This window comes from Hibiscus syriacus, unplaced genomic scaffold, assembly GCF_006381635.1.
Source record: "Hibiscus syriacus cultivar Baekdansim isolate YM2019G1 unplaced genomic scaffold, ASM638163v2 tig00111440_pilon, whole genome shotgun sequence".
Classification (NCBI taxonomy): domain Eukaryota; kingdom Viridiplantae; phylum Streptophyta; class Magnoliopsida; order Malvales; family Malvaceae; genus Hibiscus; species Hibiscus syriacus.
The window spans coordinates 957,916-980,716 of record NW_024063094.1 but is presented as its reverse complement, the minus strand read 5'-3'; the positions used below and the strand labels follow the sequence as shown (position 1 = coordinate 980,716).

Genomic DNA, 22,801 nt, shown 5'->3' with positions numbered 1-22,801 from the left:
ATTGAGAGTTTTAAGCATAGTTTAATATTTAGGGTTTATGATTTAGGAGTTATGAGGTCATGATTTAGGGTTTAGGGTAGGGTTTTTTAGAATTTAAGATTTAGGGCTTAAGATTTAGAGGTTATGGGAATATGGTTTAGGGTAGGAATTTAAGTCAGGGGTAGGTATAGAATGATGTAATTAAACAACTTTGAGGGCTAAATTGATGTGAAAATACAATAGAGATGAAAATGATAAATTAAATCTATTATAGGGACACTTGTTGTAGCTCCCGAATAATTTTTTGTATTTAACTTTTATTGAGCATCGTTGGAGAAAACATTGGACATATTAAAATGTAAAATATTAGGCACATAACTGCATATAATTAGGCATGTATAGTGTTATACATTCGAAAATCATTCTTGGAGTTCGATTTTCCTATGCTCCTCTGATCTTTCATTCTCACTTACCAGAACATCGAATGAATTCATATTCTCTGGATAAAAGCTTTCAAATCAACCTAAATATATGAACAAAACTTTTAGATTAAACATCTGTCAGACTCACGTGACCTAACAAGACAAACAGACTTGACTAATTTGTCAGCCTATGAATAGTTATTACTACCTTATATTTGACACTGTCAGCTAAGATTATAATAAATACTTTCATGCTACAGTTAAAAATAGGGACCTCTCTCCAAGTTATCACAAAGAAAGGGATGTCTTCTTCTTTTTCTCTGTGTCACCCTCATTCTAACATAGAAAAACACCGATAAACGATAAATTCTCTATTAACTACGATTTTCCATCTAAATTAAAGGAATAATTCACTAACTGTCGGCGAAACTAAATTTATTTTCATTGACGTATAATATAATATCATTAATATCGAGAGAATTTTAATTATATGACATACCAATTATAACATACATAACTATTATAAATGCACCAAACATTAATTTCTTCCTTGTTTCTCCTCCTCAAAACATCAAACGTAAATCAACTTATTCATTAAGTTATGGTTTTCACGCAGGAAAGAAAGAAGAAGCCTTTACTTAGCATCAACTTTCTAATAGATTGTAAATCTTTGATTGAATAATTCTACTTTAACTATTAACTTATAAGTGATTTTAATTTTTTAATGATATAATTTGATTAAATTAAAAATTTATATTCTATTAAAAATTAAAATTAAAATAATATAAAGTACTAGTTTAAAACAAAAATTGACTATATTTTTGAATTTTGATTTTTACATAAATAAAAAACCAGTATAAAACAAGCATTTTACCCTAATTAATGTAAAGTTGGAAACAATCTTATTAATTTGGATGAAAGCGATCAACTTATTATTATTTAAAAAAATCAGATAATTATTTTATAATTTTTTTAATAATACGATGGTTCAATATAAATAATCGGGTGAGTATTTTAAAATATTTATTAATATTTTAAATATGTTTTTAAAATTATTTTCAATATTGATAATGCATTAAATAATTATTTTTTAACAGTAAGATTATCCTGATAAAATTTAAATTTGTTGTATGTACAACAACAATTTTAAGTCGAATACAAAAAAGGCAAATCAACACTAGAATTAGGCTAAACGACGGCGTTTTAATGATGTAAGCTTCATATAGGGTTCACTCTTGTGTATATTTTTTAATTGGAGCCCAAAGGTTTAATTTTGGCGCGTTGATTTAATAGGGTTGTATATATTTTTGCCGGCAAAAAAATTGCAATTCAGCCATTGAAGAAAAAAGAAGGATTTTTGAATCCCAAAATTTCTCGGATCTAAAGCGCCTCTGAGATAGGTTAGAATTCTGCACTTATTTGCCTAATTTTGTAGTACGATTTCAATATTTTTCATTAAATTCCGTTTTTGTCCTTTCTTTTAAATCCCTTAACTTCTGTGCTTGCTTGATTTTGTGTACTGTGATGAAGTTCGCGTCACTATATTGAATGCGTTACGAATTTGTTTATTTCTTTTTTAAAAAAGTTCTATTGTTTGTCTCTCTAAATTACTTTTGCCTGCACTGGTGAAAGATTTGGGTTTCTAGGTTACAACTAATGTTAAGTGTGTTAGAAACTTTAGAAAATGGGAAAAAAGAAAGAAAGATATAGAACTCGGCTGAACCAACTAGCTTTTGCTTTATTTGTATATTTGAAGTATGTTTGACCCTAAGATGGATTTTGTTTGCTCTTTGGTTGACAGTCCTTATGACATGGGTGGAAACGAAGTGTCCTCTGATCAAGTTATTGAAAAACTTATTGAAATGGGGTTTGAAAATTCTGATGCTGTAGAAGCTGTAAAAGCCGTAGGACCATCAGTTGATGCTGCGGTTGAGTATGTTTTGAATGGTTGTGGTAGGGATACTCTTGGTTTGTCCACTAGTTCTCAATGTTCTCCAAGCGATTTAAAGAGTTCGGGTAAGAGAGTTATGACCTCTTCCCAATGTAAAAGTCAAGTGCGACAATCCACGATATGGGATCATTTTCAATCCACAAGCAAAAGTAAGCGAAGCAGAGGTAATGATACAACTGATGGGGTTGTGTCCAGAACCCAGGGGCTGCCTAGTCTTGAGGAAGAACAAAAGGGACCATTCCTCCTTATAAATAATCAATTAGAAAATGTGGCAGAACCATTCCAAGTTAGCTGTTCCGAGGAGCTGGATGTTGGATCAAATTGGGAACCAAAGGTTAACTGTTTATTAAGAAAGCATTTTGGTTATTCATCTTTGAAGAGTTTCCAGATGGAAGCCTTGGCTGCATGGCTTGCTCACCAAGACTGTCTTGTTCTTGCTGCAACAGGAGCTGGTTAATCTTTATTCTCTTGTGTTTTCTTGTTATTTTTCCCGTTCACTTTGTTATTTCATAACTTGGAGAGTACTAATAGTTTTGCCTTCTGCAGGGAAGTCTCTCTGTTTCCAGATTCCGGCATTATTAACAGGAAAAGTTGTAGTTGTGGTTTCTCCTTTGATAAGCTTAATGCATGATCAATGCTTAAAATTATCAAAACATGGGGTCTCTGCTTGTTTTCTTGGATCTGGACAACCAGACAGCAGTGTGGAGAAGAAAGCGATGAGAGGAATGTATAGTATTATATATGTTTGTCCAGAAACAATTCTGAGGTAGGTGCATACATTGCATCTTGTATGTCTCTGAACATTTTAATTCTTTATCTTGTTTGTAATTGAGAACTACTAGTACTTTTGTGCAGACTAATAAAACCTCTTCAAAGGCTAGCAGAAAACCGCGGAATCACATTGTTTGCAATTGATGAAGTCCATTGTATATCTAAGTGGGGCCATGATTTTCGGCCTGACTATGGGTATGTATTCCTTTGTATTATTTATTTGGTGCTTTCTCATTTTTAATGTCTCATATCTTTTTATAATTTGTAATTTCATTTAATCACTTCTTTTTAAGTTGTATGTATATGTTCCACTGTCAGGCGATTGTCTACTTTGCGAGAGAATTTCAGTGCTAGAAGTTTGAAATTCTTGAAGTATAACATCCCAATTATGGCACTGACTGCAACTGCAACAGTTCGGGTTCGACAAGACATTCTTGATTCTTTGTGCATGTCAAAGGAGACAAAGTTTGTGGTCACCTCATTCTTCCGTCCAAATTTACGATTCTCAGTGAGTGTTCACTTGTTTGGACGTGTGTTAATCACATTTGGTTTTTCTCTTCTGCTTTCTCCATCCTTTTTTCAAACTTACACTTATATTATTATATTTTGTTCAATTTTTTTTCTAATTCACATACTGAACTTCTCTACTAGTATCTCTTATCATGAAATCCTGTGTTTTGGTGGAACCTTAAAAAAATATTTCTGCTTTTTACAGGTGAAACACAGTAGAACATCGGCGTCTTCATATAGGACGGATTTCTGTCAACTAATAGATGTTTATGCTAGAAAGAAAAAGATTGATGGAATGAAACAACCTCCAACCTCTCATGAATTTCATTGTCAATCTGATTTAGATAATTTTTCTGCAAGTGATTTTAATGACATCGAAGAAAGTGATGATGAGAATTCAGAAAAGGAAAATGGTCCAATTTCTTCGAGGGATAGGCAAATGTCAGCGGAGTACTTAGAAAATGATGTCGATATCTTTCAGAGTGTGGAAGATTGGGACGGTATAATCTTATGAGACTTTAATTTTATCTTCTATGTATGCTATTATTTGGCTTATGCTATAGACATGAAAAGATTCCAGCTTCACAGCATTTCAGCTATATATTAATTGCTTTTATTTTTCAGTTGCCTATGGTGAATTTGGAGGACAAGTTCTTTGTGAAGAATGGAATTCACATGGGCCATCTGAGACAATTGATCCACCAAATAAACTAGAAGAAAGACGGAGTCTTCTGCAAGAGCCTTTGGAACAAGGGCCGACCATCATTTATGTTCCCACAAGAAAAGAAACACTGAGCATTGCAAAGTATCTTTGCAAATTTGGAGTAAAGGCTGCTGCTTTCAATGCAGCGGTAAATATTTATGGAAAATTTACTCTGTTTCTGCATTGATGCATATCATATCATTGCAATCGTTAAGCACTAGTTCTTTGAACTTTCAAGTAGTTTTTTGACAATGTCTTTTTTTCATCTTCATTCTTAGCAAATCACACATCAATTTCTTGCAATCATAAAGCTCTAATTGTCATGTGCTTTTGGACTGTGTGCCTGTTTGGTTCTTGTTTACTTGTTAGTATGGCATTGCTTCTCTGTCATAGATACTGTTTTCCATGTTTCTTTTTTTTACTCACTGTTCTTGCTAAGGAATCATCCTGATGTACATTCTAATAAAACTGTCTTGGAATATTTTTCTGGTTATTTGTCTGGTATTTTCACCGGTAAAATCTTGCATGCTAAGTTCTACACACTCATGATAAAGAGTTTTAATGTCTCTGATAAGCTGCTATTTATAAGTTTACCCCCTCGTTTCTTCTCAGTTGCCAAAATCACATTTAAGGCAGGTTCACAAGGAATTTCATGAATACTCCCTACAGGTAAGGTTTGTCATGTTTGACCTAGATAATTAATTGGATCTGTGTAATTCTTCTATATTTTTGTTTTATTCGGTATCTAAAATTTTCCAGAAATGCATTGCTTTTCCCAAGATTAGATTTCTTTAAAAAATTCAGTCAGTTACTTTTTTGGTTCTCAAAAGTCGAAACCACTTATTTCCTATAGGTTGCAGCCTAGATGTGATTGCATATCCAATTATAAGCTTCCTCTCTCTGTATGAAATGGTGGTTACGTAGCTAATGATGAATCCACTTTCGTTTGTTCTGCAGTATTCTTCTCTGTTTAGACCCTTTACATCCTTTTCATTTTATTTCTTGTTTTTTTTATTGGGATCAAATGGAACTGTGTAGATGAACTACTGTTTGTGATCTTATCCAACCATCTAACAGGCAAGGTTTCTATGCAGGTTGTTGTTGCGACAATGGCTTTTGGAATGGGGATTGACAAGTTAAATGTTCGAAGAATCATACATTATGGTTGGCCACAGGTTCATCTTCTGGCTTTGATGTATTTGTTCATTTTCTGTTGTAACTTTTATGCCTATTATTTTACAGGTTTATGTCATAATTGATGGGATATAGTTCTCTCTTTCTGGTCACTTGAGTTGAGCATTAAAGCTTGATTCTGCTTGCAGAGTTTGGAAGCATATTATCAAGAAGCTGGTCGAGCCGGAAGGGACGGAAAATTAGCAGATTGCAGTAAGCCTGTTTTCTAATTTAGAATATATGTCGCAGTCATTGTCGAAGGAAAAACATATGTACTGTTTTTTCTAATTGAGAACTAATACATTTTACCCTTAACAGTATTATCTGAAGCTTGTTTTTTAACAGCTTCTTTACCCTCTATTTTTGGGTACATTCTTAATGTGAAATTGACCTGTACTCTTTCTTCTAGCAGTTTATATGCAAACTTATCAAGAGTTCCAACACTTCTGCCTAGTAAAAGAAGCGAAGAACAGTCAAGACGGGCATATAAAATGTTATCTGAAATTTTCAGGTTTGCACAAAATATGTTCTTGTTTTGCTCTCTTTCTTCTTCGATGTTTAATCACAACTTTTTATTCTCTTGCAGATATGGAATGAATACTTCTTGCTGTCGAGCCAAAATACTTGTCGAGTACTTTGGGGAGGATTTCGGTGATGAGAAGTGCATCTTGTATGTAAGCTTATTTTAAGGTTTTGTATGGTACTATATGCAATGTTATTTTGGGATTTTCGTATGGATACTTATTATATATTTGAAAGGGAAATCAATCTAGAACTGTAAAAAAAAGTTTATAAATGTTTGTGTATGTGTGCATATATACATATATATATAGAGAGAGGGATAGGATCATGTTACACAATGTAATTTTTTTAATTTTACACAGATTTAGGACTGTTGAATGAGTGAAAATAGATGATTGAGATTAACAGTAGGAGATGAGAAGATATTCACTAAAAAAAAACCTAGGAGTCAATCTCAACCATTTATTTTCATTCATCTAACGAGAGTAAATCTGTGTAAAACTAAATAGTTTTACACTGATGTAGGATCAATGGATGAATATAATGGATGGCTGAGATACCCAATGATTCTCACCTATTTACACACACACATCATAATCTTTTAAATTTCAAGCAAATAGAGCCTTTTTGTGCCAAACGATAAGGTTATTCACAGACCTATATATATATATATATATAATTCTTTAGTTTTACATTGATGTAGGATCAATGGATGAATATAATGGATGGCTGAGATACCCAATGATTCTCAGCTATATATATACACACACACACACACACACACACACACAAACATCATAATCTTTTAAATTTCGAGCAAATAGAGCCTCTTTGTGCCAGATGATAAGGTTATTCACTCCAATGATGTTTGTGAGTTTTTTTATTGTTTCTCCCCCCTTGACAAAAATAAGATCTAACTGAAATTTAGTTTCATTCTGCCCCTCCCCCCCAAAATTCTAACTATTTAGTGAAATTCCTTTTCCTCAGGTGTGACGTTTGTGTTGATGGACCTCCTAAAATGCAGGATTTGAAAGAGGAGGCAAATATTTTATGCAAATTATTGTGGCTCGTTATGTAAGTGTGATTTTTTTAGTCTAATTTCTTACATTGCATTAGATACACCGGGGATCAATTGGATTTAGTTTCTGAAATATTCTATTCATGATATTCATATCAATATTGCAGGCAGAGAGCAGTTTCATGGACGGTTCATATGATGATTCTGTGTGTGGTGATATTGAACGGAAAAAATTCGTAGCAAAGCCAAACCTCAGAACTTTTGTTGGTAAAATAAGGGAGCAGGTGATCAATCTCTGTTCCATGAATCTACCTGGTTTAACATGTGGTATATATGTTACTGGAGTTCTCACATGCTATCTGATGATTGCCGTATGATGGCCATCTGCAGTCTCAAAAATTTGTAACGACGGATCTGCTATGGTGGAAAGGCCTTGCTCGAATCATGGAAGCTAAAGGATTTATCAGAGAGGGAGATGATAAGGTATACGCTTAACAACCAGCCTTCCTTGATTTTGTCCATGAACAAAATATTAGGTCCTCTTTCGTTGTTTCTTTTGCTGGTTGTTCATTTCTTTTCTTAGATTCCATAAGGCATGCATTTCTAAACACGACATGACCCGACCCGACCCGACCGTGCATTCCAATGGATTTTAAGATACGAATATATCACCTGAACACTCCAGTTTATTGTTTAACTGTGCTGTCTTGTGCAGACCCATGTTCAGATCAAATTTCCAGAATCAACAAAAAGGGGACTGGAGTTTCTCCAGTCTGAAAGTGATGAAGCTTTCTGTATTTACCCAGAAGCAGATATGCTTCTTTCAATGAGAAAGCCAAGAGCTTATTCGAGTTTCTCTGATTGGGGAAAGGGCTGGGCTGATCCTGAGATCCGTCGTCAACGTTTGGAGAAAATCCGGTCATCAAACAGGAAACCCCAAAAGCCAAGAAAAAGAAAATCAAAAAAACATTTCTCGGATACTAGTACTTCTCGGGGTAGGATATCCGCAAAAATATCGAAACAGAAATGGTGAGTTTGAACATTTATTCTTCCCACATGATAGAGTGGAGAAAGCTTAGAAGATTAAACCATTTCATGAAGCAAACAGTGGAGCAAGAGTAACAAGAAAGCAACCAAGAACTTGTTAATGTAGAAGCAAGACATCTCCTTTTCTCTACATAAACAAGACTTCATTTCTCATTCTCCAAATAAACAGAAGCGTCTCTATGGACTACGTTCGAATAATTTTCGCAATTATCGGCTTTTTCACTTCGTTCATTTTCATTCTCCCCGGTTTGAAGAAATGGCAAAGGCAACATATTTTGATAGAAAGCTAAGGATCATTAGCCAGGCATTGGAACATGCTGAAGAAAGAGCTATGAGGTTTCAAGAATGGCATGATCATATACTTGGCCAAATATGTTCTTATTATATGGTTAATCGAGACCTCGAGGACTCCTAGGCCGGTGCTCGAACTGCCATGATTGAGGCTTTGGAGTTTGCTGTTGGATTGAGGAAGATGCAATTGCAGATTCTGAGGCCCATTGATGAGATCGATGCTTTTCATGTTGGATAGATTAAAATGTATGAATAGAGGCTAGGGGGATTGAGAACTAATCATGGAGAATTAAAGTAATCTTCTTTTTCCATTTCAATTCTCTTAAATGATGATTTTGAATTATTGTATATAATAATAATTTCATCTACTATATTGAAACATTTAAAAAGTATTAGTTAATTGTATCACACGTCCTCAAAATATAGTTCTCATTCTAAATTGCTCCATAAACTTTTGAGTGTTTTAATTTCACACTCAAGCTATGACTCATTCTATATTAGTCATTAAACTTTTGAACACTCAAATTTTATCACAAAACTATAACTCTCACTCTAAATTGGTTCTTAAACTTTTGAACATATTAATTTCATCCCAATCATTGATATATGCTAATTATATCTGTTAGGTCAAGTTATATTATTATATGTTTGAAAAAATATAGGTTAAATTATGGTTAAAATAATATTATATATTAGAATGAATTTTGTGATACAATTGAAAATTTTAAAAGTTTAAAATCAATTTAGAATGAGGTCATAATTTAGGATGAAATTAGAGTGTTCAAAAGTTTTAAGATTACTTAGAATAAGAATTAAAATTTAAATATAAAATAAAAATATATAAAAATATTAAAGATTAATTCAAATGAAAATCATATTTTAAAAACATGATATGTAATTAACTCTGTAATATATATATATAGTTTAAGAATGAAATTGTTGATGAAGAATGAAAATAAATTATTTATTATTTGGAATAGAGATAGGGATGGCAACTCAACCCGAATCCGACGGGTTCCGACCCGATCCGACCTGATCGGGTCGGATTTTTTAAAAAAAAATTCGGGTTCGGGTCGGGTCGGATTTTTTTTTAAATGTACTGTTCGGGTCGGGTCGGGTTTAGGGTGAAAAAAATCCGACCCGACCCGACCCGAAAAATATATATAATTTTATCCTATATATTTAGGGATAATTACAATAATGTCCCTCCATATATAATTTTTTTCAATTAAGTCACTGTTTTCATTGAATAAAATTTTTTTTATTATTATTTCGGGTCGGGTCGGGTTTCTAAGTCATATATTCGGGTCGGGTCGGGTCGGGTGAAACCTTAATTTTGTCGGGTCGGGTCACGGGTGAAAAACCCTTTCTTCTCGGGTCGGGTGGCCCAAAAACCCGACCCGACCCGACCCGACCCATTGCCATCCCTAAATAGAGAAGAGTACCCAATACTCTTTGTTTGGAATTGAGAATTAAAATATTAGGAAATAGACAATTAGACCTCTACTTATTCCAACTAGAAAACCGCGCTCTCAACATTTCAAAACCAAATGTTTAAAGCAAGTCAACCTGTTTTCAAGGCGTGATGGAGACGACGTCAAAGCCAGCTGGAAGCCGGAAAAAGGCGGTTTCTAAGTCGGCAAAGGCCGGACTCCGCTTCCCGGTGGGTCGGATTGCCCGCTATCTCAAGAAAGGACGTTATACACGGCGTTGCGGCGCCGGCGCTCCCGTCTATCTCGCCGCCGTCCTCGAGTACATTGCTGCTGAGGTATCTTAATCTTTTTCTTCTCCATTTTCTCTCGATCAAATTTCACAATTGTTTTTTGGTTAGATAAAATTGAATTTTCAGCGATAGATTTTCACGATAGTTTAATGTTTTTTTTTCTGGGTAGGTGTTGGAATTGGCGGGGAATGTGGCACGTGACAGCATGAAGAAAAGGATCAATCCACGGCACGTGTATATAGCTCTGAGAAACGACAAGGAGTTGGGGAAGGTTCTGAAAGGAACCATTCCTAGTAGTGGATTCCTTCCCACCATTTACGCCCTCGTTTCTTCCAAGAAATCATCCTCCTTCTTATTTCTTTTTCTGATCTTTCCTTGCAGCTATATTTCCGGTTGTCTTAAATTTACGGCGATTGTGATAGTTATTATGATCAATACAAATATCATTATATAACAGTCTTATTTTAATAACGAATTATTATTTAAATTCTTGATTGTTATGGTCATTCAAGGAAATTGTTTGATCAATAATTCAGTTCGAATTGTATATAATCATTTAAGTTATTAAATTTATTAATTTTTTATAAAATAATTATTACATATTACTTAAGTAATAATAAATTTAATGATAATTTATAACAATTCGATAAGCTAAATGACTATTGTACGATAACAGTAGTTTGATAAAGATTAATGACCATAATTTTTAAAATTTAAAATTTTATCGATAAGAAATATTATTTTAGTATAACTCAATGAGTATTTGTAATAATTTGATAAAGATCAATAGTAATTTTGAAAAGGAAATGGCAGCCAATCAATTAAAAGCCCAAATAAAAACAATAATAAGTTCCCAAGGTGGCAGTTGCACCGCACTCTCTAGGAAACTGGAAAGAATTAAAAGCAGTATTGAAAGGAAACCAAACAAACAAATGAACATAATAAAAAACAAAAATAAAACTCTGGCTAGCCTTTCAGCTTCTTGCACTATAAGTAAATCTTTCAACGACGCTTCTGCAAGAAGAAAACAAGGGCTTTTCTACCTAAAGACCACCCTAATTTTCTAATATTTCCGACGTAACACATTTTTCCAATATCTCTCAAATTAACACTCATTCGGCTGATATGAAACGAAGGCACAATTTCGAAAACGTGCTTTAACGATATTTTTGTTGACAAGGTAGAAGACGTGTTTTAGGGGACGCCTTTCATGGGTTTCTATTGATTGGGCTGCTACGCGTGTAGATACCTATTTTTGTTCGAGTCTAAAAAACATTTTATCGTGTAATTATTATTTTATTATTATTATTATTATTAATATTTTTTTTAATATTGTAGGCCACATTTTCAACCCACAACAACTCATGTTAAACCCCACTATCTTCATTTGCCAACAATCTTATATGAAAGTTGAACGTTGTGCGCATAGATGGCAATTTGGATTGTTATCTTCTTTCCTCGCGATTCTCGACAGGGTCAATTAAGATTACAGTCTACGTAAAATCTCCTGCACCTATAGAAACTCTCCTGGGCTGACCTCCTATAAATACAATATCATTCATTATAGGGGAACAATAGAGCCTTCCCAAAGAACCCAACAAAGGAGTAATTTGGCACTGGTGCCGCCATGGGTGATTGTCATGTATAACACCACATTCTTCAAGAACTGTGTTAGCCATCCCAACCAGAAGAGGAACGAGTTGGACAAATTCTGCATCGATTGTCTTCAAATCATTTTGCTCTCATTGCCTTTCTTCGCATGCTTTTAACAACCACACCAAGATCCAGAGATACATTTATAGTGGCGTGATCAACAAACAAGATTGGTGCAAGCTCTTCAATTGTTCTGGCATCCAGTCTTTATCTTCAAAGACCCACCAAGGGATTCACAGCAAATGGAGATTGTTTCAAAAGGGTAAGCTCAGAATCTTCAGTTTCATCCAAATCACCCCGTTGAAGAAGATGAAGACGAAGCCCAGGTCGTCGGAGAATCAAAACAAAGAACACAATACGTCGTCTTCGTTGCTGGACTTGCTGGACTTGACCCTCGAATGCATTCTGGACCGCCTTTCGCCCGTCGGTCTGTGCGCCATGGCTGGCGTCTGCTCGTCTTTAAGGGATCGATGTACTGGCGACCATTTATGAGAAGCGGCGGAGAGAGCTAACGCGGAGAACACTTTGAAATGCTTCTTGGTTAACACTGATTACATCTCGTAATGCCAGTACATTCTCGAGAATGCTTTAACTCCTTATGCTTGGTGTTCGCTAGCTCTAGTTTTTTTTTAAAAGTCACTGATCATAGCCTCGCTTTGAATCTTGCCTCGATATCTGGAGTTGTATTTTCAACTATTTGGAGACTGGAGGACCAAAATTACAGCCTTTTGTCACTGCGTCTTTGATTCAATTATTATGCTGAATTCACTTTGAAATCTTTGCCATCAAAGTGGGTTAAATCCATGGGTAAATTGTCATAATTATGTTCTCTAATTTTTTATTATTTTTCTTTTTTATTTATCCTTATTTATCTATCTTATTTTATTATTATTATTATTATATTAATATTTTTTCTATTATTTTTTTTCATATATATATATATATTTTTTTTCTATTATCCAACCAATCAAAGGTAATTATTTCGAATTGAATTTTTAAGTTTTAATTTAAATTTAAACTTAAACTTTCGTAATTAAGACAACTAATAAATTAATTGGTAACGAAAGGGCGGTTCAAGGGTGCTAATCATTCCTTGACTGTAACCGACTCCCGAACTCGACACGTTTCTGGTACAACGCAGATCATGTAAGATGGTGTTCGACCCACCTAAATTTGTTTTAAAGTGGTTGATGGTGACTCTAACCCAATTCATCCAAGTCGAAGCCTAATTCCGGGGCCCAACCGAAAGACGGCTACGACAGCTTGGCGACTTCGCTGGGGACAGGTAAGTGAGTCAGGCCGAAATTAATTTTCGGTTGTCTTTTTATGCGAAAATGGTAAAATTAAATTTAAATTTATTTATTCGATTCCAATTATTTATCTTTGATTATTTTTCAAATAAATAGTTGTACTGACGTTTTTTAATGATTTCATATTTTTTTTCAAAATTGTCATCTCTAAGCTCTAAACCCGAGCTCCGAACCCGTTTTAAGTGGGGTGAAAGCGACACATTCGTGTGAATTTATTCACCGCATATGTCTAGCAAGTAGCCTTCGGGATTCATATACCTTACGTCTTCGTGTGAATTTATTCACCTCACAGACATAAGAGAATGTGTCATCTCGAGTTTAACTTAGTCCACACAAGCTTGTAATGGGCTTAGGACTAAGGGTCTGGCAAGCCCAAGGGGGCACCGACAAGGAGAACTCGAGTACCTTTTTAGAACCTAAACTGGGAGAGTGCAGAGAATTAGAGCCCACCCCAAAACCTCATTCCAAACCCTAGGCTACTTTATTTCCGACTTTATTTTCTGTTCAAAGCATGCGAACTAGACAAATATGCGGTTATGATTTGTTTGAAATTAGCATGCAGGATAGAGATCATGTCTGGGTAGGAATTAAAGCATGTGGGGTAGGACTTTTATTTTTCATGATTATTTTTTATCTTTACCTCACTAACTCTTTTCATTTTTATTTTCTTTTATTTTCATCACTTGCATCATTTCAAAGAGGTGTTGATCCACCAAAAAACGTGTTGGCTAAACATGAATAATCTGTATTAATGGACAAAGGGGTTGTAATACAAGAGATGAAAATGAAGAGGACATTCTACAAGGCGACTATGTGTCACATTCAATCCAGAAGACGTGGTGCCCACAATTGAAGAGTATATCACTTTGTTGCATTATAAAGGACTCAAAATGAACCGGGTCTACATGAAGTACAATGAAAGTCTATCTTTGAAGAATTGACTGCAAAGATTGTAGAGGCAAGACGAGGAAAAGGTTACTGACCCAGACACTCCTTTTTGAAAACTACGAGAACAAGATGTCGAAACCCTAGCTGAGCTAAATGGCATTGCTGACGAATTCAAGAAGCAAGCTTAGAATAGTTTTTATCGATAGAGGGCTCCAATGGTGTTGCCGTTAGGGAGCAGACTCAGCAGAGAGTGGAAGCCGGAGGTGCAGTCATTCGAGACTTCTTGGGCTAGTACAAAAAGCAACTCAATATTTGCATGGTTCATCCAGAGAAGCCAGAGCGGTTCGACAAGTTATTCAACCGATGACAGAAGAAGACAGAATACTAGTCAACATGTCAGAAGCTGTTAGGATATTTTTGTCTCTTAAAAGATAAAACACTTTTGTCCCCAATAAGGATTATTTCTAATAATAGACACATTTTTGGATCAATGCCTCGAACATTGCATGCATCATGCATTCTTGCATATTTCGTATTATTTTTCTCTTTTTTATTACATTCACATGTCTCATAAAAACTGAGAACATTTCGATCCTGTGACATATAAGGAGCTTTACCAACAGTTGTTGACACACAAGTGGTGTCACCATATCCAGAGAAATCCATGAAGCCCCCGTACCCCGGGTAGTATGATGAGAACGCTCATTACGAATATCATAGCGGTGTCCTAGGGCGCACTATCGAAAACTACTCCACATTCAAGAGAATCGTACAGAAAATACATAACAATAATTGGATCGACTTTAATAACTCAGGGGCACCCAAGTGAGGCAGATCATTTCATAATTTGAGGCATTCTGTTTGAGTTTGTTTTTTTTTTTCATTTTTTCTCGAAGTTTTGTAAGGACTTTTAAACAAATTTATGTTACTTTAAAGATGTTAAGCAATGAATCGCATTTACAAACTTGTAATTCTTTGAATATCATCTGACTTAAGAAACTCTGTAAATGGTTCAAAGTTACAGATCTTTGACGAAGTAACATGATTTAAAACAAGGACTTTGACCTTACCCATAATATACACTCAAACACCGTACCATGCTCTTGCAATTAACCAATGTAACATTTTTCTTTCATAAGGTACAGACAACGTGGAGCATCATTTTCATATGACATTACTATGCTTTTTATTTAAGACGTTCAGTGATGATCATGATCTTTACAGATGAAATAGTCGAGTAAGGGAATCTAGTTTGGTCAGTTGCTTGAAAATTGAACTCTAAAGATGGAATTTTTGACTTTCAACAACACTTAGACTATAACAGGTTCTTCTTGACAATCTTAAGAAATTAAATTCGTAAGGCTGAGCTATTCCACTAAGGCAATTGGTTATAGAGGAAACTTGAAAGCCTTGGCCTTATGAGTAGATTACGTTCAAACCATGACATTGCTCGAACACTTGGCAATTCGGTGTTTGCTCCACTGCTTTTGTCAGGCCGAAGACATTGTGATGAGATGAACCCTTCAATTAAACCTAATAAAAGTGATTGTAATGTTAAGTTGTCCCTCTAAAGCAATTGGTTAAACGTCCCGGCTTTATGGATTCAGCTAGTCAGATAACGGTACTCAAATTTATCTAAGCATGAAGTTTCGGTAAAATAGACTAAGGGAGTTAAGGAACACCTGTTATAGTCAATTTCACACGAGCACTCAAGAATTTTTTAGACGATATTTCTGCACTCCCTTTGTCAGAGGAGCTTACAAAACTTGAACAAATGGAAGATTTCAGAAGACCGAAATAAAAGGTCTAGTAATTGATCATGCTAGTTGCGTCATTTTGTTCGCACCCAATTAAAATGCCAAACTAAAAAGCATGTGGCGATATTTCAAAAAATGACATTTTGGGTGATCGAAACCTAATAAAGGAGGCCAACCTGAAGCCAACTCATCCATTTGAACATTTGTCAAAGAGCTGTAACTCTTAAAGCATTAAAAGAGCTATTGATTCCTTGAATATTCTTTGAACTCATGTTTATAATTTGATTCAATTATGAACAATATTTTACAGAATTTTGTTTTTTTTCCTCCTAAAACAAGAAAAAGGGAAAACATTTTCAAATAGAACAATCTTAGATATGAGAGGTCTGTAAATCCAAAGCTCGGAAAAGAGAATGGGGCACGATCGATTCCAGGGACCAGATTGGCAGACAAAACACGGGAATCAAGTCCAAGAGATAAAACATAATTCATTCATGTTGCATGTATCTTAGACATACTTAGGTGCATCACATTCATCATTTTAGCATTCAAGATTTTTGTAGCTTTCAGAGTCAAGTTTCGACTTCAGGATGAAGGATACTCGATTCGCAAGTGCCTTTAAATAACGATGGTGGTTGCTTAACTCAGCAGTGCGAAGCTACACCTCAACCGACTTGACATATCTACAGATCTCAGAACCAATTCAGATCAAATCCATCTCAACTCAAATTCAACCATGAGCAGCATGTTTCCAGTTAACACTTTCAAGCCAGATTTCAATTCCACGACAGATGATATCCGGATGACAAAATTTGGCGAAAGGAGCCATATACAATTCCAACTTCGCAAACAGATTGACCCACCTTCACGACGAATGAGTCATCTGTAACACCACAACACCAAAGTCTTCAAGTCAAGTTTCACCTTCACGACGAAGTATCTTGAGCCAGAAGACGATTCAGAGGCCTCCCGCGGTTTCAACTTCACGACGAAGGGAATCGTGTCCACCCGCAACATACAATACTTGGATTTCAACTTCACAATGAAGGATATTCAAGTTAAGGCTCAACTTCACGACGAAGGGGCCATCCACGATTTCAACTCCACGACAGAGGATATCATACCCACACATCCACGATTTCAACTCCACGATGGAGGATATCGTGCCATTTGAGGCTCAACTTCATGATGAAGGGGCCTCCCAATTTCAGAGCCAATTTCAACTTCACAGCGAAGGATATTGGACTCGAGACAACACAATCTCAACTTCACAGCGAAGGGGTGACTGGTTGTCAACAAACAATCTCCCAATTTCAGAGCCAATTTCAACTTCACAGCGAAGGTTATTGGACTCGAGACAACACAAGCTCAACTTCACAGCGAAGGGGCGGCTGGTTGTCATTAAACAATTTCCTAATTTCAGAGCCAATCTCAACTTCACAGCGAAGGATATTGGACTCGAGACAACACAAGCTCAACTTCACAGCGAAGGGGCGACTGGTTGTCAACAAATAATCTCCCAATTTCAGAGCCAATTTCAACTTCACAGCGAAAGATATTGGACTCGAGACAACACAAGTTCAACTTCATAGCGAAGGGATGGCTGGTTGTCAACAAACAATTTCCCAGTTCCAGAGCCAATTTCAACTTCACGGCGGAGGATGTTGGACTCGGAACAATACAACTTACTTGGATTTCAACTTCACAATGAAGGATATCCAATTTCAGGCTCAACTTCACGACGGAGAGGCCACCCGCGGTTTCAACTTCAGGACGAAGGGAATCGTGTCCACAAGCAGCATCCATCTCAATATTGGATTTCAACTTCACGGCGGAGGATATCCAACTCAGAGAAAGAGTGTATGTCAACAAACTTTCCAATTTCGAAGGCAATTTCAACTTCACAGTGAAGGATATTGGCCTCGAAACAACACATTGGATTTCAACTTCACGACGAAAGATATCCAATTCCAAGGCTCAACTTCACAACGAAGGGGTCATCTACGACTTCGACTTCACGAAGAACGATATCGTACCCAATGGATTGACTTAGTGTCACAACAAACACTATCAAGTCTCAAGAGAACCAGGCAAAAACTTGTTGTCTTTTTCATCTTTGCCCTATTCTTGTTAACACAAAAATGTGCAAAGAGGGGCAGCTGTAGACACCCGTTTTTATCCGGGTCTAAAAAACATTTTATCGTATAATTATTTTTATTATTATTATTGTTAATATTGTTTTTAATTTTGTAGGCCACATTTTCAACCCACAACAACCCATGTTAAACCCCACTATCTCCATTTTCCAACAACTTTATATAAAAGTTGAGCGTTGTGCGCACAGAGGGTAGTTTGGGTTGTTATCTTCTTTTCCCGCGATTCTCGACAGGGTCAGTTAAGATTGCAGTCTGCGTTAAATCTCTTCACCTATAGAAACTCTCCTGGTGTGACCACCTATAAATACCATATCATTCATTATAGGGGAACAATAGAGCCTTCCCAAAGAACCCAACAAAGGAGTAATTTGGCACTGGTGCCGCCATGGGTGATTGTCATGTATAACACCACATTCTTCAAGAACTGTGTTAGCCATCTCAACCAGAAGAGGAACGAGTTGGACAAATTCTGTATCGATTGTCTTCAAATCTTTTTGCTCTCATTGCCTTTCTTCGCATGCTTTTAACAACCACACCAAGATCCAGAGATACATTTATAGTGGCGTGATCAACAAACAAGATTGGTGCAAGCTCTTCAATTGTTCTGGCATCCAGTCTTTATCTTCAAAGACCCACCAAGGGATTCACAGCAAATGGAGATTGTTTCAAAAGGGTAAGCTCAGAATCTTCAGTTTCATCCAAATCACCCCGTTGAAGAAGATGAAGACGAAGCCCAGGTCGTCGGAGAATCAAAACGAAGAACACAATACGTCGTCTTCGTCGTCTTCGTTGATGGACTTGCTGAAGTTGACCCTCGAATGCATTCTGGACCGCCTTTCGTCCGTCGGTCTGTGCGCCATGGCTGGCGTCTGCTCGTCTTTAAGGGATCGATGTACTGGCGACCATTTATGAGAAGCGGCGGAGAGAGCTCACGCGGAGAACACTTTGAAATGCTTCTCGGTTAACATTGATTACATCTCGTAATGCCAGTACATTCTCGAGAATGCTTTAACTCCTTATGCTTGGTGTTCGCTAGCTCTAGTTTTTTTTAAAAGTCACTGATCATAGCCTCGCTTTGAATCTTGCCTCGATATCTGGAGTTGTATTTTCAACTATTTGGAGACTGGAGGACCAAAATTACAGACTTTTGTCACTGCGTCTTTGATTCAATTATTATGCTGAATTCACTTTGAAATCTTTGCCATCAAAGTGGGTTAAATCCTTGGGTAAATTGTTATAATTATGTTCTTTAATTTTTTATTATTTTTCTTTTTTATTTAACCTTATTTATCTATCTTATTTTATTATTATTATTATATTAATATTTTTCTATTATTTTTTTCATATATATATATATATATTTTTTTTTTCTATTATCCAACCAATCAAAGGTAATTATTTCGAATTGAATTTTTAAGTTTTAATTTAAATTTAAACTTTCGCAATTAAGACAACTGACAAATTAATTGGTACCGAAAGGGCGGTTCAAGGGTGCTAATCCTTCCTTGACCGTAATCGACTCCCGAACCCGACACGTTTCTGGTACGCAGATCAGGTAAGATGGTGTCTGACCCACCTAAATTTGTTTTAAAGTGGTCGGTGGCGACTCTAACCCAATTCATTCAAGTCGAAGCCCAACTCCGGGGCCCAACCGAAAGACAGCTACGACAACGCGGGAGAAGGCGCTTTGCAGGAGGCGCCTTTGCGGGATTCTGATGCCACGTCTAAAAGAGTGCTCCTTCCATTAATAGGGTAATTAATTTCCACCTGTTTTCTCACCTAAACCCCCCCTCATCACCTATATAAACACCTTAACCCTCATTATTCTTCACATTAAACCATTCTTTCTCTTTATTATAGCTCAAATCACTCTCTTATTTGAGTTACAAATTTCTTAATAGTTGGTGAAAAATTTATTTTTAAATTAATATATTTTATTTAAAAAGTTATTATATTTTTTATAAATAATTATTTAAAAATAATGTTATGTTTTTTATTAAAATAATATTTATATAATTATTATATATTTAAATTTATTAATTAATTATTTGTTCTAATTAGAGATGCTGCTGCGATTGGATGCAAATCATATCTCAATACATTTTAGTGATATAGTAATATTTTTTTGAAATTTATGTAAATGTTTAATATTTTTTTAATTTAAAGTTTTCATGAATTTATATTAATTTTAAATTTTTGGAATATTTATTAATTAGAAAAATGATCGTATTTTGGAAACATTTATTCGAAACACGAAGATACTGACACCAACACGTATTTGGCAGTATCTGTCTACAGCCGGGTTCGGGTATATTGCGAAAGTTGTCGGCGGTTGTAAAATCGAACCCACCCTAATTTCCGCATTAATTGAGAGGTGGAGACCGGAGACACACACATTTCATTTTCTATGTGGAAAGTGCACAATTACACTAGAGGATGTCTCAATGCATTTGAGGCTCTCTGTTGATGGAAATGTTATGTGTGGTGTGGCCGATGGTAATTGAAATTCACTATGCATGGAGTATTTTGGAGCTTCTCCGCCAGATTTCAATGGAGGTTGGATATCTTTATCATGTCTAAAAACCAATTTTGAAGATTTGAATGAAAATGCTTATGATGATGAAGCAAAAGCGTTTCCTCCACATCAGCAAATCCCGCGAAGGCACCCCCGAAAACGCGCTTCGCTCCACATCAGCCAAATGGGTGCTAATTTGGAAAATATTGGGAAAAGGGTGTTAAAACGGGAATATTAGATATTTAGGTACAAAAAGCTTAAATATTACCCTAAATATTTAATATTCCAATTTTAACACCCCTTTTCCAATATTTTCCAAACTAGCACTCATTCGGCTGATGTGGATCGAAGGCGCGTTTTCGGGGGGGGCGCCTTTGCTGGATTTGCCTTTGCTTCATCTTCAGAAGCATTTTTATTCAAATATTCAAAAATTTCTTTTAGCCATGATAAAGGTATCCAACCTCCATTAAAATCTGGCAGAGAAGCTTTAATATACTATATGCATAGTGAATGTTAATCACCGTCGGCCACACCACACGTAATGTAACACCCTCAACCCGTATCCGACCCGGATACAAGTCTGAGGTGTCACATTGACTTTTCAAACTTTAACTTTTTTACGAAAACCAAGGAAATTTAAAACTTTTATTAAAATAACATTGTTACTGTACACGAGTTAACCAAAACAAGACAAAACTGATCAGAGCATTTGTAACTAACACTTTTCTTACATGCCAACACACTATACACCATCAAAATGCATACTTTAACAGTTACTTCTGATCTGATCTTCTAGCAGTGCTACTGTTCTTGCCACTCCTATTTCTGTTCTTCCTGATTCTTGATACTTACGTGTAAATCACTTACACGTTAAGTCACAGACTTAGTGAGTCAATAAACATATAATGTAACTTTAACTAATAATTATACATAAACAATTACTACCATCATTTCACACAACTCATATATTTTTACATGTAACAAGTACATACATACATATATATATGTCATTATCATTCATATCTCTTATCTCCTATTCCTATCATATATCATATATCTTATAGATTTGTTATTATCTCATTATGTCAATCAATTATACTAATTCACATATACCTTAACATGCACTCACGTATACCATACAACATATATATATATCATGTCATGTAAAACATATATCCTATCGTAAATCAAATACACACAAGCAACTATATCATCATCTTCATTCTTATCACTATTATTGATTCCTTTTATCATATAATCTTATAATTACCATTTGTACCGTCATATATCACACATAACATTTCACAAGGAAATAACATATCATCATATCCAGTTTATTAATATTATCTTTTTATTAGCCCATAGTACACCGGTGAGAACTGTAGATACGTGAGTCTATTGAGGTTGTGCACCACTATGATGTCACCACAGCTCGTATAAATGTCCCGAAGGACCTATCCAGAGGTCATAGAGATCCTCGGTAACTATCCAGAGGTCATAAAGATCCTCGGTAACTGTCCATAGGTCCCGAAGAACCTAGGTAAGCTGTCCATATATTCCTTAGAACATAGGTAAACCCTCGACTCTTGGCATGCCAACTATTCCTCTAGCTCTCAATTCATATAATATGAGCATTTTCACTTATACACTTTCATTGCTCTTATGATCACATATTACTTTTCTTCTGTCACATATCACATATGCATATAGTCACATAGTTTACTTTCCTGTAATTCATGTCACTTTTCATATAAACATATGATTCATTTTCACGTATCACATATACTTTCTTTTTCATATAACTCATGTCTTATGATCAGGTAAACACGTATCACATAAAATAACATGTCAAATCTATCACACCACTGATATAATATTCTCATATATTCATGTAGTTCAATTTCACATATCATATGAATCATATAAATCATGTTATATATACTCATGCATACATAGAATTCACAAATCAAATAATAATTTACGAGTTACTTTTTACCATAGTAACTCCGTCACTGGCTCATCGCAAGCTAATGCTTATTCTATAACATAAGTACAATGAAATTGCACTCACCTTAGCCTTGCTTGCTTTGATTTGATTCTAATTCTTCAATTGTTCCAGAGCAAGCTTTCATTATATATCTACATAATAATAACACATTGATACATATCAATATACTAATTGATATATTCTAAGCTATCACTTCATAGGGTAGAAGAAAGCCATTTTCATCTTTTAATGGAGGCATGCATCAATGCACTACACCATGTATCGATACATCCCTTGACAGGTGCATCGATGCACTATCCATGCATCGGTGCATAAATCCTATTCGATGTTTGTATTTTAAGCAGGTGCATCGATGCACTAATTGCATTCGATGTTTATTTATTTGAGAGTGCATCGATGCACAT

General features: G+C 35.4%; 2 protein-coding genes across 2 annotated transcripts; both read left to right on the top strand.

Moving 5' to 3' along the window:
- Positions 1-1,720: 1,720 nt before the first annotated feature.
- Positions 1,721-8,646, top strand: LOC120163323 (ATP-dependent DNA helicase Q-like SIM). The gene is given in 17 exon segments (XM_039173291.1): positions 1,721-1,801; positions 2,203-2,804; positions 2,899-3,118; positions 3,208-3,318; positions 3,442-3,631; positions 3,839-4,133; positions 4,258-4,484; positions 4,949-5,005; positions 5,431-5,511; positions 5,659-5,726; positions 5,922-6,020; positions 6,096-6,179; positions 7,019-7,077; positions 7,080-7,105; positions 7,217-7,333; positions 7,440-7,532; positions 7,765-8,646. Coding segments are annotated over 16 exon segments (2,637 nt in total). The 5' UTR covers positions 1,721-1,801; positions 2,203-2,212; the 3' UTR covers positions 8,083-8,646.
- A 1,289-nt stretch (positions 8,647-9,935) lies between these two features.
- LOC120163305 lies at positions 9,936-18,839 on the top strand. The gene is made up of 4 exons (XM_039173274.1): positions 9,936-10,155; positions 10,280-10,525; positions 11,968-12,210; positions 18,558-18,839. Exons 1-4 carry the CDS (start codon positions 9,973-9,975, stop codon positions 18,837-18,839), a joined length of 954 nt encoding a protein of 317 aa, XP_039029205.1. The 5' UTR covers positions 9,936-9,972.
- Positions 18,840-22,801: the final 3,962 nt, after the last annotated feature.

Bases quoted from the DNA above. Each gene is read 5' to 3' on its own strand.
- LOC120163305 (XM_039173274.1), top strand. From the start codon at position 9,973: ATGGAGACGACGTCAAAGCCAGCTGGAAGCCGGAAAAAGGCGGTTTCT. The intron at 10,526-11,967 runs GTGATAGTTATT...TCTGGCATCCAG, and splicing joins GTCTTAAATTTACGGCGATT to TCTTTATCTTCAAAGACCCA. The intron at 12,211-18,557 runs GTCTGCTCGTCT...GGGTAAGCTCAG, and splicing joins GTCTGTGCGCCATGGCTGGC to AATCTTCAGTTTCATCCAAA.